At 39.8% G+C, this 17,165-nt stretch overlaps 3 protein-coding genes across 3 annotated transcripts; 2 read left to right on the top strand and 1 right to left on the bottom strand.

The window, feature by feature from the left end:
* Nucleotides 1-447: 447 nt before the first annotated feature.
* LOC135346973 (uncharacterized) lies at nucleotides 448-1,715 on the bottom strand. Its single transcript, XM_064544754.1, has 2 exons — nucleotides 1,608-1,715; nucleotides 448-1,465 (listed from the first exon to the last, which is right to left on the bottom strand). The coding sequence occupies exon 2, from the start codon at nucleotides 1,437-1,439 to the stop codon at nucleotides 570-572; it is 870 nt and encodes a 289-aa protein (XP_064400824.1). The 5' UTR covers nucleotides 1,440-1,465; nucleotides 1,608-1,715; the 3' UTR covers nucleotides 448-569.
* Nucleotides 1,716-5,106: 3,391 nt separating this feature from the next.
* Nucleotides 5,107-9,746, top strand: LOC135346507 (tyrosine kinase receptor Cad96Ca-like). Its single transcript, XM_064544137.1, has 11 exons — nucleotides 5,107-6,622; nucleotides 6,882-7,010; nucleotides 7,073-7,201; nucleotides 7,392-8,112; nucleotides 8,220-8,265; nucleotides 8,366-8,445; nucleotides 8,498-8,599; nucleotides 8,664-8,855; nucleotides 8,906-8,961; nucleotides 9,056-9,148; nucleotides 9,198-9,746. The coding sequence occupies exons 1-11, from the start codon at nucleotides 5,573-5,575 to the stop codon at nucleotides 9,630-9,632; spliced, it is 3,033 nt and encodes a 1,010-aa protein (XP_064400207.1). The 5' UTR covers nucleotides 5,107-5,572; the 3' UTR covers nucleotides 9,633-9,746.
* An 860-nt stretch (nucleotides 9,747-10,606) lies between these two features.
* On the top strand, nucleotides 10,607-14,526 carry LOC135346506 (TRAF2 and NCK-interacting protein kinase-like). The gene is made up of 11 exons (XM_064544135.1): nucleotides 10,607-11,766; nucleotides 11,826-11,939; nucleotides 12,004-12,138; nucleotides 12,184-12,808; nucleotides 12,861-12,918; nucleotides 12,990-13,057; nucleotides 13,112-13,195; nucleotides 13,311-13,502; nucleotides 13,637-13,692; nucleotides 13,754-13,846; nucleotides 13,982-14,526. Exons 1-11 carry the CDS (start codon nucleotides 10,714-10,716, stop codon nucleotides 14,405-14,407), a joined length of 2,904 nt encoding a protein of 967 aa, XP_064400205.1. The 5' UTR covers nucleotides 10,607-10,713; the 3' UTR covers nucleotides 14,408-14,526.
* Nucleotides 14,527-17,165: the final 2,639 nt, after the last annotated feature.

The following is a 17,165-nucleotide window of genomic DNA, read 5'->3' as shown; positions in this document are numbered from 1 at the left end:
AAAGTGTACATACGAAAAGGTGCAAAAAATGATTGAAAAATTTCGTGGCGGATAGTGAGCTCATGTCCAAGATGTGCCATTCTTGTCAACTTCTATTGGTAGCTTTTCTTGTCACGGATCAGCTTCACAGGAGTCTTGAAGATAACTTGGAGATATCGCACAAGTGCCCGTCTCTCGTTATTTTGCACTCCCATCAACCACCCATCTGATCATTCACTATGACTGCACTACCCACTTCTCCTCTTGCACGTCTCATTTAGTACTTTCATCTCCAGCAACATAAGCAAAATCTTTTCTCTTGAAGGCTACAAAAAGAGATCCCCAAATACATCCTCTTCAGGAAAAGACATGCAGAAGAGTCTTCAAGATGCTACTAAGGCTTACAGGCAGAATGCAAGTGTTGCTGTTGTGTGAAAACTTGTATGCCTGACAACTCTAAGGCTTGCATGCATAAATGTTAACCTGTTGATTATCCTAGCAATAATTGCACACTCTAACAAACTTGTCACAAAAGTGAACAACAACTATAATATATAGAATTAGGGCATTCACTCATTCAACTATTGTCTTTATTGAACAAATATTTCAATCTGCTCAATAGCAATGTCTTCATTGCCCCATCCTTGATCAGAGCAAATCCTCAACTCAATATTATCAGTAGTTGGTTGAGACAGTTGCTTACAAAACCACGGAGGATTATTGAACTGACAACAGGTGCTGGTACCACCACATCCAGCTCCATCCCATAGTGGGTCCTCGCTGTAGAACTGGTTTGTAACAGCGTATCGGCTACCAGTGTCACAGAAGTAGTCATTGCCAATAAAAGGTGGTACAACTCCAGTGTAACGAGTGTCAGTTTTCGTACAGGGGCAAACGTTTTGGTTGCTATAAATCTCATATACTGCATTAGCAAATGTCCAGATGTGTTTGCGTGGATTTTGACTGTGGGTTAGACTGACTCCATCAACGTACACATCATCAATGGTTCGTGCTCGATTGTTGTAATATGGACTGAAAGCTTCTGGAGAGTAGGATTGATAAGCCTTAACCTTTCCACACACACGTGAATATGATATCCCATCGACAGCGTAAGTCGTGGAGGAACAACCGCCACCGGGTCGTCCGCAGGTCCTCTTGGGAGTAGTGATTTTCCTGAATCCAGTGGGGCAGTGGTGAGTAGGGTCGGTCATGTCGAGGTTGGCCACTCTCATCCACCCTCCAGTACTGTTGCAGCACCTCCTGCTCATGTCACAGTACTCCAGACTAGCATAGCCAGTACCAACATTCTGGATCCAGTAGTTTCCAGAGGAGCTGCCTTCGGGCACGAGCTTACAGGACGGGGCCGGGTTGAGGAAGGTACCGAGGGGCAGACGACCACTGCTCATCTCTGAGATGATCTCACGCAGCTCTTGGGACTGGGCTCTTTTGTAGGTCTCCATAACTGCTCTCACTTGATCAATGATTTCTGCAAATTGAAATGCTTACTGAATTACTATAGGCCTATATGGTGCCATAATAATTTTATATAGAGGTATTTGCTGTACTAAGGCCTATATATGATACCATATAGACGCTGATCTGCAAGGTATTTGCATTCTTATATATACCTTCAGTGGTATTGCATGTAGATCTACTAGGTTGTAGCTGCAAGCTAGCCAACTTCTCATTGATGGTGGTGAGATCACACGATCTTGATTAGTCCCATTCAGAATCTAAATGAACATTGCCGGTTTAAAAAGCACACACGAGTTGATGTATACACGTCATTTGCACTTACTCTCTGTATGGATCAGATATTTCTTCAAGATATTTAAAGTCTCATTTTTCCAGTAATGCAGGTCGTTCCTCAGTGTGTCAATCTCCTTCTTGGTATCCGACAGTTCAGAGTACAATCGATACCTCAGACTCTCCAGCTCATTAGAGGCCACACACTGTCCTGGAATTGTTCCTGAAAAGGTATTGATATACAGTGCATGTGCATGCATGCATGCATGCATGAACAGTGGTCTTACCCGCTTCAGTTGGTGCTTTTTCTGTAGCATTAATGAGCTGTACACTAATGCAGAGAAGCAAGTAAAAGGCACAAAACAATGTACTGAACTTGGCTGACATGATTCTAATCTCAGGTGGGCTTCTTCTATAGAAGTGCATGCATAGGGGAAATGATGGCGTTTTGCACTTCATATACTTGCAGTTATGAGTCACATGCTTTTGCTATCCTGGTACATTATCTGCATGAATAGTATATATGCATTACAATAAGGTTTAGAGTTTAGAGTTTATAGGGTGTATACTATAGATCTACTACAGTATACATGTGAAACATGTGCATCAGACCACAGTGAGTGTGGTCATCACTCTATACTCTATATACAATACAGCAAGCTATTAGTTATAATTATTATTGGCTGGTTGACTAGTAATTATGGCTTATTGGTTGTCTTGGTTCTGCATGCATGCAGTGAAACCTGCATTCAGTGTATATTATTGTGCATGGATGGTGATCCTCTAAAATATGTTATACAGCCATGCATATATACAGCCCCAAAAGTCATGATTGCATGCATGCACTGTTCCTATGACAAATAACAGTGAAAGGACATGCATGCAGTACGTTTGTTACAGAATAGCTATATAGACTAAGAGGTATACTATATATATATAGCTATATATATTATAACTAGAGGCACATTAGTTAACCTGCATGACTATGTAAACATGTGACGAATGTTACGTATATATCCACTGCTTCTGCCCTGAAACACAGATACTGTCTTGTAAACCATTTGCATTCCTGTCTGCGCTATTTCATACGTACTTCATGCGGTAAGTGTGATTGTGGCTTAACACGTGTAGAGTTAAGTGGAAGCATGAGGTTGATACTTAAGTACTGCATGGTAGCCGCTATAAATGCAAATTCCAACGACTGCAGCCTTACAACAATCTTGAAAGGTCCACTGGTAAACACATGTGTGTCACTCTCCTTCTATTTGTCTATAGGTAGAACATATGCCATCCATTGTATCTGAATAGAATATGCATTATTATACTAGTACAATGGATACAATCGAGTTGTAGTTTAGGGTATATACTTGCAGGAATTATTGTGAATCCGGCACATGCCTTGGTAAACACAATTGTTACCCCAAGATAATGTGCATTGTATAATATACCCCATATACTATATGTGTACTATTGAGAGTAACCTTCTGTGTATTGTGCATTATAGTGACCCTCTAAAATATTGTTATGCAGCCAGCTAATTAGTAGCTCTAGCCCCAAACTCAACAAGTAATAACTGCATGATATCATCAACTGAAGATGATTGTGTTAGTAGATCACCACATTGTTAGTTAGTCTCCCCAAGTGCGACAACTATATATAGAAAAATATCAATAAATTTGCTACATACACGTCTTTGTATAGCTAATGCACACATTATAGAGACAAAAATGAAAGTTCAGAAACAGCAAACAGATTAACTAGAAATTTGTTTTTAGATCTAGTCTACATAGCAAACTAAAACACTGACATCACAGAGAAATAATCTTGTTTACACAAACTACAAAAGTAAATTATCTTGCTAATGTTCGTATGACAGACCAATTAAAAGAGCAGTCTGTGCTATAAAAATTCTAAAAAATAGCTATAGAGGTTCTTCAATTTTTTCCACACTGCATCCCTCCCCGACCCAAGACAGTATGCCATCCTGTGTGAAACTTGCCGTGTCATCTTCATCATCTGAATTGTAATTAGGCAAGGTGCTGAACATATCACGAATGTTCACGTAACCACTGCTTCTGAACACCCCGAAACACAGATGCTGACAGGGGGTCTTGTAGATCATTTGAAGAAAAGCATTCCTGTCTACGCTTAGCTTCATGGTGTATTTTATTTCGTACTTCATGCGGTAGGTGGTGATTGTGGCTGTAACACGTGTCCTTGGCGGCACGACTATCTTCTCCTCTTGATTGTAGCTGTACTCATAGCCTTTTGTGCTGGACTTCTCTGTTCCTTCAGTCGTAGACTTGCTCTTGTCATAATGCCCACTTATTCCGATGCTCCCTCCAGCTACAGCCGCACCCATCACCTGTGCTCCAAGATTGCTTCCAACCCCAAAATTAACTCCTTTTGTCGAGGAGAAGGTGTAACGATCTCCTTCAGTTTTGAATGACTTTTTGTTGATCCGAACAACGCTTTCATCCTGAGCTACTTTTCCATGATTTACGTACTCTTTCATGTTTGTATATCTACGATGGTGCGTTTTCTTTCGCTAGGTTTTTTCTCCATAGCAACAACGCTCAGTTGAAGGTCAATATTGTTCACTTTCGTCTCATAAGACGCAGTTTTGAGAACGCGAATGTTCTGTCCATATCTTCATTTTGCTGCTTGTTCAAAAAGCTGCCAGAAGGTGACCGTGTCATGATCTTTTTTGGGACGAGGAGAATAAGTTGCCATATGGATCAGTTTCTCTGATCTGGATGCAAGAGAGAGTATTGGAAAATTAAATGAGTAGACCTACAATGAGGAAGTGGTGCATTCCAAAGAAAGTTGAAGCAAGTCTATGTCATATCCTCTAGTAGATTATCTAATACTAAATCTATATCCTGGTCATCAGGATCAGTACACATGCAGCTTGTTATAGTGTGCATGTCTACCTTAAGGTGACATATTTTCGCGTGTATTAATTTCTGCTATTTCTGCGAATGGAGTAAAATCGCAAAAATTAGTATTCGCAAATAATTGGCCGCCCTCTTGTTTAATGTATCCAGATCGACATTCGCAAACAATTATACCAGCAAAATGTATATACAAAACTGTAAAAACGCAAACAAATCTACCTGTGAAAATATGTCACCGTAAGGTATATATCTAAAGTCTCTGGTATAGTTTCGAGTGTCGTCAACCTCTGAATGGAGCGAGTCTGAACCCTGTGATTGTGGAATAAAGATTTAGTGATGCATATGCAATATACCCTACTTTAGGGTAGAGTGATCTGTGCAGTATTGTAGTCGAGTTTAAATATCATCATGGCAGTTGCCCTAGACTCTATATCCCATACAACGTATGCAAGTTTAGGGTATACATGTACATGCAGGGAAACCTGTGTATGGTGGTCGAATATTCATGGCATTACATCTGCTAGATCAATATTGTTGCCTTAAGAGAATATTTATGCATTGTAGATCTATACCCCATGCATACACAATGCCGTGTATACAAGTTCACAAGTTTAAGGTACAGTGAAACCTGTGTAGTGTGGTCAACTCTGAGCGTATGTGAAATCTATGTATTGCTAAGCCCCAACACCTGGCAAATGTGTTTCAACATGATCACTACTTCATGTAGTATTAGTCAGCTCAAGGCGACCACTGTTTTTAGGTTCACAGGTTTTGTGTGAAACCAAAATGAAAGTTTACATATACAAGTATGCAAACAGATCAAGGGTGATCGACGAATTGAAGTGTCAATGAAAACTAAACACAAGAAATAAGCTATAAAATTCGCCAAAGGATGATTAAGGAACACATTTAGTCTCTCGAAATTGTTCAAAAATTTGTTTAATATAAAGATGGCCGATGCTGGTAGCCGCTACATGCAACAGTCCAAGGACATCCAAAGACTGCAGCCTTACATCTTGAAAGGAGTTGTATCAACTGGTAAACATCTCGGCCATGGTGCATTCGGATCTGTCATAGAGATGAGGATGATAGGAGGAGCTTTTTGTGCGGGGAAAAGGATACATGATGCTTTGATAAGCCCTCAAAATGAAGGAGTACAAAAAATGATTGAAAAATTTGTGGCGGAATGTGAGCTCATGTCCAAGATGCGCCATCCAAATATTGTCAACTTCTATGGCCTAGCTTTCCTTGATGATAGCTCCACCCCGATCCTTGTCATGGAGCAGCTTGACAGGAGTCTGGAAGATTACTTGGAGAGATCACAAATGAAAGATCTCCCATTTTCGATTCGAGTCTCAATTCTCTACGATGTCGGCAAAGGGCTCGTCTTTTTGCACTCCTATCAACCACCCATCATACATCGTGACCTCACTGCACGAAACATTCTCCTCACTACAACCAAGCAAGCAAGGATCGCAGATCTTGGCAACTCTCGCATCATCGACACCGAAAAAATTACCAGGACTCTCAGTCAAACTCCTGGTACTCTGCTTTACATGCCACCCGAGGCTCTCGAGTTTAAACCAAAGTACGGTGCAAGTCTGGACATGTTCTCTTTTGGACATGTCGCCCTCTTTGTGTTAACTCATGTCTTCCCAACACACCTCCTCCCTGCTACGTACCCAGACGGCAATGGAAAGTTGCTAGCACGAACTGAGGTGGAGCGTAGAAGCCTTTACTTTGAGACGCTTGAAGCAAATGAGCTAATTCCATCTCATCTTGTTGACATCGTGAAGGCATGCCTTGACAACAATCCTCAAGACAGACCGAGCTCAAACGAAATGGCAGAAGTTTTGGAGAATCTTTTGGAAGAGAGCGTGGAGTACAAGAAAGTGATGGAGAAGATGAGAGGCTTCCAAATGTCTGACGAAATGGATGCACCACACCAACCTAGTACTGTGGCACAGAGGAAGGCTAGTAACCTGATGACAAGAGTAACAGTAAGTTGAATGTTAGCTTATAGTTAATTCTGTTTATAGCTTACAATTTGGGAGGTTGTAGGTATAATAATATGTATCACACCAAGAGTCCCATAAATTACGCATGTGCGCTACAACCACTAGCCTCGATCCCAGGCCGCAATTAACTCTTCTGAAAAACTGCAGCAATGCCATTCATCCATACCAGGATTCATCAATATAGTACTTCGGTGCTCTAGTTTATTTATTTGTACTGTAGCATAAAATTAACATTTTACAGGGAGGGAATCCATTCTTGTTGGAGATGAAAATTGCACATGGTGGATTTAGACGGAAGACCATTGTTTGGAAAAATTTCATGTTCGAACTGGTTAATGGGCAATTTCTTAAGTATTACACCAAACTGAATGTAAGTTGGTTGTTGGTTACTTACTTACATGTCTTCACTCCATGGTGTACTATACTATGTAGGACAAGAAACACCAAGTTTTGAAGCTGGAGCAAGTTACTCAAGTAGCAGCAGTGCGTGGGAAGCCGAAATTCCATTTTACTGTCAGCACTGAGCAAAAGGGGGAATACTATCTCAGAGCTGCGACAGAGGTCTGCTTTACACTTGCTATTAAGTTTTGATAATTCCAACAAAAAGGAAATAACAGTTGTATAGTTACTAAGTGCAATTTTCTTTTAGTTTAGAAAATAACATTGACGCCTTAAATGTGTCATCCTGTCACGTTTTCTCGTGATGTGTTATGATTATAGCTATCACAATCCATCACCTATACAATCACAGGAGGAGAGGGACTGCTGGGTACAAGCTCTCTGTGATGGTGCAGGTCTTCATTCTGAACCACCTCCTGACACTCCTCCTCAGCCACCAGATGCATACGACTATGTGGATATGGCTTCAGTGAGGTCCCAGAAAAAAGCCTGGAAGGAGAAAAGAGATGAGTATCAAGGTCTTCAAACTCGAGACGCACCAGTTGAGCCTCAAGGTCCAGTCTACGATATTCCACAGCCTCCACGGACTGAGTATTCACAATTCAAACCTCGTATCAATGAGCCTACAGCCGAGGATCAGTATGAAGAGATCAATACTACCAGCAAGCTACGAAGCAGACCTGGCTCGACTGATTTGAGCGACTTCACTCCCGATCAACTCACCCTATTGGTCGATCTCCTGCAGCGAGTGGCTGATAATGGTCAGTATGGGGTTCCAATTCCAGTATCTCCTCGCAGGAGAGCTCAACCAGAGTTGGCAGATCTTTATGACGACACAGTTGTTGTTAAAGCACCAAGAAAAAAGGGTAATGTGTATGCCCACGCCGATTCTAACGATTTCTATGAGAGCATTGTCGACGATTACGATGAACCGGCTGTACCAGTGAAGCCTTTGCCTCCCCCAAAGCCAAGTACACTGAAGAAATCGAAACAGAAGCAAGGAAAACCGAGTGTTCTTGGCCTGCCATACACACCTTCTCCCAGTACGGGAGACACCAAAAGGAATACCATCCGTGAGTTTAGTTTTAGGGTAGATGCATGAGATTAATTTAATAGGTATAGCTAGATCTAATGCTGGTAAAATCTGTATATCAATGGTATAAATTTGCTTTCTGTACAGAGTCAATACTGAGTCAATCAGCGTCCAAAGGGAGTGCTGTCTCCATGTGAGTGTATAATAGTGAAGTATAGTTACATGCGTGTTAAAAAATGCACACCCAGACTGCCAGTCCGTATTATACTATGCTTGATTGTTTTTTTCAACAGGCTGGTACCTGATGAGGAGTGTGCCTATGATGTCATCGGAAGTCAAGGAGCACATCGCAGACCAAATTGGGCAAGAGCAAGTAAGACGATTGCATTATAAACTAAACTCATGATCGACTTAATCACTTTCAGAAACAACTACAACTCCGGATGTTGAGGTGTCAAAGTTTCAAGACCTGAAAGCATTGTATATCCCTCGGAATCACCTTTACAACATGGACTTCATTGCAGAAGGTGTGTAGCAATAAATATTTGCCAATCTGAGGGTTATAATAATTAATTTACTTTTATCATGCAGGTGAGTTTGGAGATGTTTTCTGTGGCAAGCTCCAGAACTTGACGGGAGAAATGATAGACGTGGCAGTGAAGAGCCTTAAAAGGTGTGAGGATGAGAAAGAGAGCAAAAACTTTGAGATGGAGATGGCCGCTTCTGCCGATCCTAGCATGAAGCACCCAAATATTGTACGCGTTTATGGAATTGTAAAAATAGGTAAGAGACTCTGATAGTCAGAAAGTGCTTATGGTAAATCATACCTGCAGAGAATTGGATCGTGATGGAATACATGCCTCTTGGAGACTTGAAGACATTTCTAATGGTTAGTGTACTTCAACAATACTTCAAAATTGTTCAAGATACCATTATGCTATTATGCTGCTTTTAATTGCTTCCATTCCTTTTACCAAACACAGAAAAACACTCGACCAGTGAGGAAGCTGGTCAAGTACATGCTGGATGTTGCATTGGGAATGCTTTTCCTCTCAGAGAAAGGACTAGTACACAGGGTAAACTGTACATGTAGACCATAATTATAATTATTACATCTAATTATAGGATTTGGCTGCTCGAAATGTTTTGATGGGAACTCCTGGTGAGATCTGCAAGGTGTCAGACTTTGGCCTTCTTCGTAGACTACCAGACGATGAGGAGTACTATGTACAGACAACGTATGCCAAGTGTCCTGTTCGTTGGATGGCTCCTGAAAGTTTAACTGACAAGAAATTCTCCTATGCTTCTGACGTGTGGAGCTACGGCATCTTCGCATGGGAGATCTTCAATCCACACGCTGTTCCTTTTGAGGAATACAGCAACATTCAAGTGGCCGCCAAAGTCTCTAGTACGCTCACACCTATAATCCCCAGCAACTGCCCTGAGGATATAGCCAGGTTGATGAAGTCCTGTTGGAGGAAAGAACCAGCTAAGAGGCCAAGTTTTTTGCTCCTGGTGAAAGCTCTAACCGAAATGAACTTTACGATTGGTTTAATTTAGCTCTAGCTGTCAAACTTAATTTATAACTGTTGTCTATAATTAGTTAACTTAGACACTTTTATCTCCACATGCATGCACAGTTAAAACGATAAAAATATTGTTTGTTTAGTTACAGTAACTCATTGCTACACTTAAAATCTTGGGTATTATAGGTTCTAGTATTGGCCCACACCAGAATAATAGGCCTATAATTAATAATAATTATAGGATGAATATTTAGAGATGTGCATGGTTAGGGCTCACCATAGATGCCTTAAATTGGGCCTTACACTCCATTCCAGCCATCGTGGGCTGCATTAGAACGATTTGTCTAGTCTGAATGACAAAAACGTTCTTTTTGAGTCGACTAGACTCTATGATACAAACTTATAATTGTAGATCTAGTACAATTCATAATCATTTTGTTTAGTGACATAGAACGATAGATCGAGGTATGCCAAAATAATAATTATAGGCAGAACATGAGCATAAAAAAGAATGCATGATACATTGTAGCATATAATTGGTCAAAACCTTGCATGGAGCTACTTATAGTTAATTATGAGACTGCACAACAATCGCCACATAATCATTGCATGAATCGAAACAAAAACCACAAGAATTAAATCAACTAACACACTGCTTTGTTTACAGTAAAAGAAATTAAGCTGTCATTATAAATTGGCAACTTGTTTAAAAAATCTATGATATCCGCTGCTGTGAGTGTTATGAATCGAAACAAAAAGCACAAGAATTAAATCAACTAACACACTGCTTTGTTTACAGTAAAAGAAATTAAGCTGTCATTATAAATTGGCAACTTGTTTAAAAAATCTATGATATCCGCTGCTGTGAGTGTTATGAAACGAAAAAAAAGCACAAGAATTAAATCAACTAACACACTGCTTTGTTTACAGTAAAAGAAAGCTGTCATTATAAATTGGCAACTTGTTTAAAAAATCTATGATATCCGCTGCTGTGAGTGTTATAGTTTCAGAATGAATGCATGACATGCAGTGTAGCTATTGTGAACAGTTTTTGAATTTGTTCATGCATAACATTTTATTGCAATTTGCTTTAAAGATAAACCTAGACAATCGAGATGGATAGCTGTGTACGCAGTCCTTTGCAATTGATCAAAGAGTTGCCTCAAATGCAGCAATTCATTTTGAAAGGGGTGATCTCTAAAGGAAGACAGCTCGGACGTGGATCGTTTGGATCTGTGATAGAAGTTCAGCTTCATGGGGGGGCAATCTGTGCTGGAAAAAAGATCCACGAAACATTCTTACATCCAAGAAACGAAGGTGTTAAACAAGTCATTGACAAATTTGTGACAGAATGCGACCTACTGTCCAAGATGCGCCATCCCAATATTGTTCATTTTTATGGCCTTGCTTTTATTGACGATAGCTCCAGGCCTGTTTTGGTTATGGAGCGACTTGACAGAAGTCTTGACGACTTTCTCGAAAACACGGAAGCGAAAGATGTCATGTTCTCAATTCGCTTGTCTATTCTTCACGATGTAGCAAAAGGACTTGTTTTCTTGCATTCCCACCAGCCACCTATTGCTCATCGTGATCTTACTGCAAAGAATATCCTTCTTACAACTATGAAGAAAGCATGCATTGCAGATCTTGGCAACTCCCGAATGATTGAAAAAGAAACCTTATCTAGAAAACTCAGTCTAGCTCCAGGTACACTTGTGTACATGCCACCAGAGGCAATGGAAAGCCCAGTAGCATATGATATCAGTTTGGATATTTTCTCTTTTGGCCATACTGCACTGTTCGTTTTTTGCCATCGATTTCCAAGCTCTCTTCTAGGAGCAAACTACAGCGATCCTAAAAGCCGTGCTTCAAACAAACTTACACCGAGAACTGAAGTAGAACGCCGAAGTGAATATTTTAAAGACCTCCACACCCAAATCCCAACCCAGGTTGTCGAGCTTGTAAAGTCATGTCTAGACAACTTTCCAAAGCAGAGACCAACAGCTGTAGTAATATCTGAACTGCTGGATGGACATAAAAAACAAGCAGAAGAGTGTGATAGAACGATGGAAAAGCTGCAAGCATGCTCTGTTTCGAATTCATCAGGCATGGACGAAACATTCAGTAGATCTACCACAGCTACGAACACCCATATGACAAACATTAAGGTATAATTTAATATAATTATGCATGATATAGCAATTATTTTGTGAATTTAATCATGCAGAATGGTAATCGCTATATGATGGAAATGCAAGTTGCACAAGGGCGAAGAAATTCTAGAAAAACATATATTTTCCAGCTTGACAACAAAAGATTGAAGTACTACAGCAAGCTAAACGTAAGACCTGTAATCTGAGTTCACAGATAATTCATTTTGGCTGTCTGTACAATTATTATTATAGGATAGACGATGCAAAGAATTGAAACTTGAAAATGTCCGCACTGTCCTACCTTTGTACGATGAGCCAACCCGATTTACAGTACACTTTCAGCATAAAGGTGAAGAACAAGAATGGCATCTTAGAGCAGAGACAGAGGTAATTATTTTTAATTATAGTAATAACTTATAGTTTTTTTAACAGGAAGAGAGAGACTGTTGGATCAAGGTCTTACGTGATGCCACTGAGTCACTGAGTGATGACATACCGTCACCTCAGACCTCAAAAAATGATCTTGCTTATGAATATCAATATGACTTCGATCCAAAGCTTGTAGCTAAAAAAAAAGTGTCCTCTAAAGATGTTACGCAGCCTCAACAAGAAAATATGAGACATAGATCTGATACCACACCAGTTGGTGATTTTTTGAGAAAATCTCCTCACCGAAAACAAAGACAAAAGCAACCAACGTATTCTCTGTATGTACCATCTTCTCCAGCTAATACTGTAGCATACAGTGGATTTAACTTGGAGGCAAACCAGTCTTACGTTTCAAGAACAGAATTACTAAGAGCTCATGACATCCCAGTATTACAAGAACCAGCATCACTTTATTGTGTTACGGATTTGTTGGATGGCTCGTCAAAAGCTGACGAATCAGATGACTATGATGATATTATCATTTCACCCAAACAAAAGAGGATCGTTGATGAAGGACAATTTAGAGCACCTTTTCTTCCCAAGCCACAGACCTATAGAAAGAAACCCACATGTTCACCTGGTAGAGCTGTATCTCCTACACAGCAGTACAGCCCTGAGCACCATAAAAGTATAGTTTTCAATCAATACTAAATCATGGATCATTATAGTATTAATTTTAGTGTTAAACATTGAGGGAGCAAAAGTACAACTATCCCCAGTTAGATCTTATGGATCAAGGTACGGTATTCACTTTCTACATGCATCTATTCAATTAACTTGGCTTATAATGTACTATGGAATTATTATAGCTTGAAGCCTCCAGCCCCATATCCAGAATCAGTTACTGCTCAGCACAGACCAAGGACTCCAAAGCAAGGTAACTGATTTAATAACAGACTAGCATCGATCGCAAGTAATGTGTATTATATAGGAACGTCAAGGCCATTAAAAGATCTACTCGTATCACTCCACATCCCAAAGGATCGTCTTTTTGATCAAAAGTTTATCACTAAAGGTAAGGTATAATTATAACATCCCGTCGTTAGTGGCTATTTCATAATTGCATGTAGATCTATTTCTGACTACCCTAAAAAGTATACAGCAAAAACTATAATATTGATATCATGCAGGCGAGTTTGGGAATATTTTCCATGCTAAGCTGTTAAATTTAACGGGTGAGGAGGTGGATGTAGCTGTGAAGACTCTACAGATTTGTAAAGATGCTACTGAGAGGAGAAACTTTGAGAGGGAAATGGCTATTTCTGCTGATCCACGTCTAAAGCATCCTAATATTGTCAAAGTCTACGGTCTCGTTGAAGGAGGTATAATTATTATGCACATACAGAATCAGTTAATTAAGTACTGGACAGGTAGCAGCTCGATCTTCATGATTATTAATCTTCGTTCATTTTATGCATTGTCGGGTATGATTGTAAGTATGAATATTTGCATGCAGTGGATCAAATTGTGATGGAATACTTGCCATCAGGAAATTTGAAGCAATTCTTATGTGTGAGTTACAAGTATAATTATAAAGACAAGTTAAGTCAGTAAACCACATGCATGCACACAGAAAACTTCAAAACCTTTAAATTGGCTTGTCAAGTACATGCTAGACATAGCAATGGGCATGGCTTTTCTTTCAGAGAGAGGTTTGATTCACAGGGTAAGTATAATAATATTATGCACAATTCTAATTGAATAGTAGAAAGATCGACATGGGATAAGTAATAAGTAAAAGTGCACGGACAATGCTAATCATTGTAGAAAGGCACGATAATTATGGTAAATGTAAATGCAGGATCTGGCCGCTAGAAATATACTAATGGCCTCTGGTGGTGAGAATTGCAAAGTATCTGACTTTGGTCTACTCCGTCAACTCCCAGATGACATGAATTACTATATCGACAGAAGTAGTGGAAAATGTCCAATTCGTTGGATGGCACCAGAGAGTTTAGGTGAAAAGAAATTCTCATTCGCTTCAGATGTCTGGAGCTATGGCATAGTCGCCTGGGAAATTTTCAATCCACACTGCGTACCATTCGAAGAGTACGATAACGTTCAAGTGGTTATCAAAATTTCGCATGGGGCTGGATTGAAAATCCCCACACACTGCCCGGAAGAAATTGAAACAATAATGCAATCCTGCTGGAAAGAAAAGCCCATGGATAGACCAACCTTTAGTCAGCTTGCTACTTTGCTAGCACACAAAATTCATGCATTTTAGTATAGCTATATAGATAGTGAGTGTGATATTATTTTGTGACAACGTGTGGTTATAGTAACATTATGTAACTAAACTACGATAACCGCTAATGTGAGTGTTACAGTTTTAGGATGCATGAAGAGCAGTATTATATCGCTATAGTGAGCAGTTTTCTTCCATGCATACAGCATTTTTTTAGAGTGAGTATAGCGAGATGGACAGCAGTGTACGCAGTCGTCTGCAGCTGATCAAAGAGTTCCCTCAATTGCAGCAACCCGTTAAATTTAACAGTATAGCTTAGTAGACCAAACTTTCCTGCATTAGGTGTACTTTTGTGTGACACCATAATCACATGTAAAAGTAAGAGTATAACTATGCTGCATGAATCTAGATGATTGAATGTGTAATGATATTGTAAGGGGTACTTGATACAGGTCCAATATTGGAAGGCAGTTGTTGAGCTCCAGCTTTACGGAGCAGCTTGTGCAGGGAAGAAGATACATGAGACGTTTCTTGACCCGCTAAATAAAGGTGTCCAACATATCGTTGACCAATTCATCGCTGAGTGTGAGCTAATGTCACACATGCATCAACCAAACATATAACTTTTATGGTTTTTCTTTTTGACGATAACTTCAGTCCTGTTCTCGTAATGGACAAAAGTCTTGACGATTTCTTGGAGACAATTCCGGCAAAGAACGTTTCATTGTTTTACGCCTACACATAACTTTTATGGTTTTTATTTTTGACGATAACTTAAGTCCTGTTCTCGTAATGGACAAAAGTCTTGACGATTTCTTGGAGACAATTCCGGCAAAGAACGTTTCATTGTTTTACGCCTACACATAACTTTTATGGTTTTTATTTTTGACGATAACTTAAGTCCTGTTCTCATAATGGACAAAATTCTTGACGATTTCTTGGAGACAATTCCGGCAAAGAACGTTTCATTGTTTTACGCCTGAATGATGTTGCAAAAGGTTGTCTTTTTGCACTCGGCCACCAATCATACATCGTGACCTCACTGCACAAAACATTCTCCTCAAAAAGCAAGCAAATCTTGGCAACTCTTGCATCATCGACACAGAAGCTCTTTCGAGAAGTCTCAGCCAAACTCCAGGCATAACTTGTGTACATGCCACTCGAAGCCATTGGTACCCCAGCCATATACGACACCAGCCTCGATACATTCTCTTTTGGACACATGTCTCCTTATGTTCCTAGCCATCAATTTCCAAGTCCTCTCCTGCGACCAAATTACAACGATCCAAACAGCCACCCTCCGAACAAACTGTGTGCAAGAAGTGAATTAAGTGGAGCATATGAGTTGCTTACTTTGAAGAAATAGATCCTCCCCAGTTCTATACAATACACAATTAATGATTGGAATGGTAAAGCTGCATGCGCCTATAGATAACGTAAGAGTGTAGACCACCACCCAAGAAAGTTTCTGAAATTCTGAGCCATTAAAGTGTGTGTCAAATTGGTGTTTGTATAGAACAAACCTCTTCACTTAATATATATATGCCATGGGAAGAAAAAGAATCAAATTATGCTACAAGATTTGTGGTTCATAAGCTACTATGTGTATAGTATATAGAATAATGAAATTTTGCAAGAACACCGTCACTGCTCTGGGAGGATTCATCAATCCATCTCAGCCTTCTAGATTTCAAACATTGTCACATTAATTAATTGTGCTTAATTATCACGAGACTGTTGAACCAAAGAAACTAGACCTGTACCCCTACCACTTTTGCGGTCTGAAACAGATTTGCCTCGAGCGTGTAATATAAAGCGCAGAAAGCAGAAAGGGTAGCAATTTCAAGGCAGGCTGCTTCCCTCCTCCACGAAATATCAAAGCACTTTAAGTCGCCCCGCCCCACTGTACTATAACAGACAAATCTACACAATATCAAATCTATTATACAAAGTGCCAAGCGCAAAGCCTCAAGTGCAAGGTTCTATCCATATGCTTGTTACTGCATGGAGCAAGATTCCTTAGAATTGCTTGCATCAGAGTTAGGTCTATGATGATGTAGTAACAAAACAATATTTTGCATGTCGTACAAGTTCAACATATATATCGGAATAAACTGTATGATGACATTGATAGTAGGTATAACATTGCCGTGGCACCACTCACACCATCAAAGCGGACATTTTCCCGAGACAGAAACCAGGCCTATATTAAATGTGGCTAATGTTATATCAAAAGTTAAATGTTCACATGCATGCAGCAAACCACATAGATCTAGGTGATATTATTATAAGGTTAGTAGTTGTATAATTATGTAAACATCACCAGCCAAAATGAGTTTGCTGCCAGTAGACCAAGTTCTGCTGAAGTTACAATCCAAGATGAGCCAACAGCACAAATACTCTAATGCTGCCTGGTCTGTACAGTGATAGATCTACTGAGAAAAATGAGAGTCAAGTCATCTTCACCTACACAAGGCAGCTGTGAGAGTGATGGAAAAATGTAAGTTTAACACACTTGATATAAGTAAAATTGAACTCCAAAGCTTTCACAATATTATTCATGACAATAGGTCGGAGGTCCCTTCACTCCCTAGTCCCGCCCATGGAGGTGCATCACCTTAGCAGCGAGAGCATATAGGCATGGTATATATGCAGTAAACAAAGCAGTCTGAATAATAAACAGTGGTTCCATCCTCCCCAGTTCTATACAATACACAATGTATGTTAAAATGTTAATTTGCACAGGATCATCAAAACCACTACATGAGTTGTAATGGGAGCTTATTGCGAATAGTAA

This window comes from Halichondria panicea, chromosome 13 (assembly GCF_963675165.1).
Source record: "Halichondria panicea chromosome 13, odHalPani1.1, whole genome shotgun sequence".
Lineage (NCBI taxonomy): Eukaryota > Metazoa > Porifera > Demospongiae > Suberitida > Halichondriidae > Halichondria > Halichondria panicea.
The sequence above is the reverse complement of the archived record's forward strand: the minus strand, read 5'-3'. Positions and strand labels throughout refer to the sequence as shown.

Excerpts from the sequence above, each read along its gene's own strand:
- LOC135346973 (XM_064544754.1), bottom strand. The coding sequence starts at position 1,439 with ATGGAGACCTACAAAAGAGCCCAGTCCCAAGAGCTGCGTGAGATCATC.
- LOC135346507 (XM_064544137.1), top strand. The coding sequence starts at position 5,573 with ATGGCCGATGCTGGTAGCCGCTACATGCAACAGTCCAAGGACATCCAA. Across the intron at positions 8,113-8,219 it reads CACCAAAAGGAATACCATCC|AGTCAATACTGAGTCAATCA; the intron begins GTGAGTTTAGTT and ends CTTTCTGTACAG. Across the intron at positions 8,600-8,663 it reads CATGGACTTCATTGCAGAAG|GTGAGTTTGGAGATGTTTTC; the intron begins GTGTGTAGCAAT and ends TTTATCATGCAG.
- LOC135346506 (XM_064544135.1), top strand. The coding sequence starts at position 10,714 with ATGGATAGCTGTGTACGCAGTCCTTTGCAATTGATCAAAGAGTTGCCT. Across the intron at positions 12,139-12,183 it reads ATCTTAGAGCAGAGACAGAG|GAAGAGAGAGACTGTTGGAT; the intron begins GTAATTATTTTT and ends TTTTTTTAACAG. Across the intron at positions 13,503-13,636 it reads CTACGGTCTCGTTGAAGGAG|TGGATCAAATTGTGATGGAA; the intron begins GTATAATTATTA and ends ATTTGCATGCAG.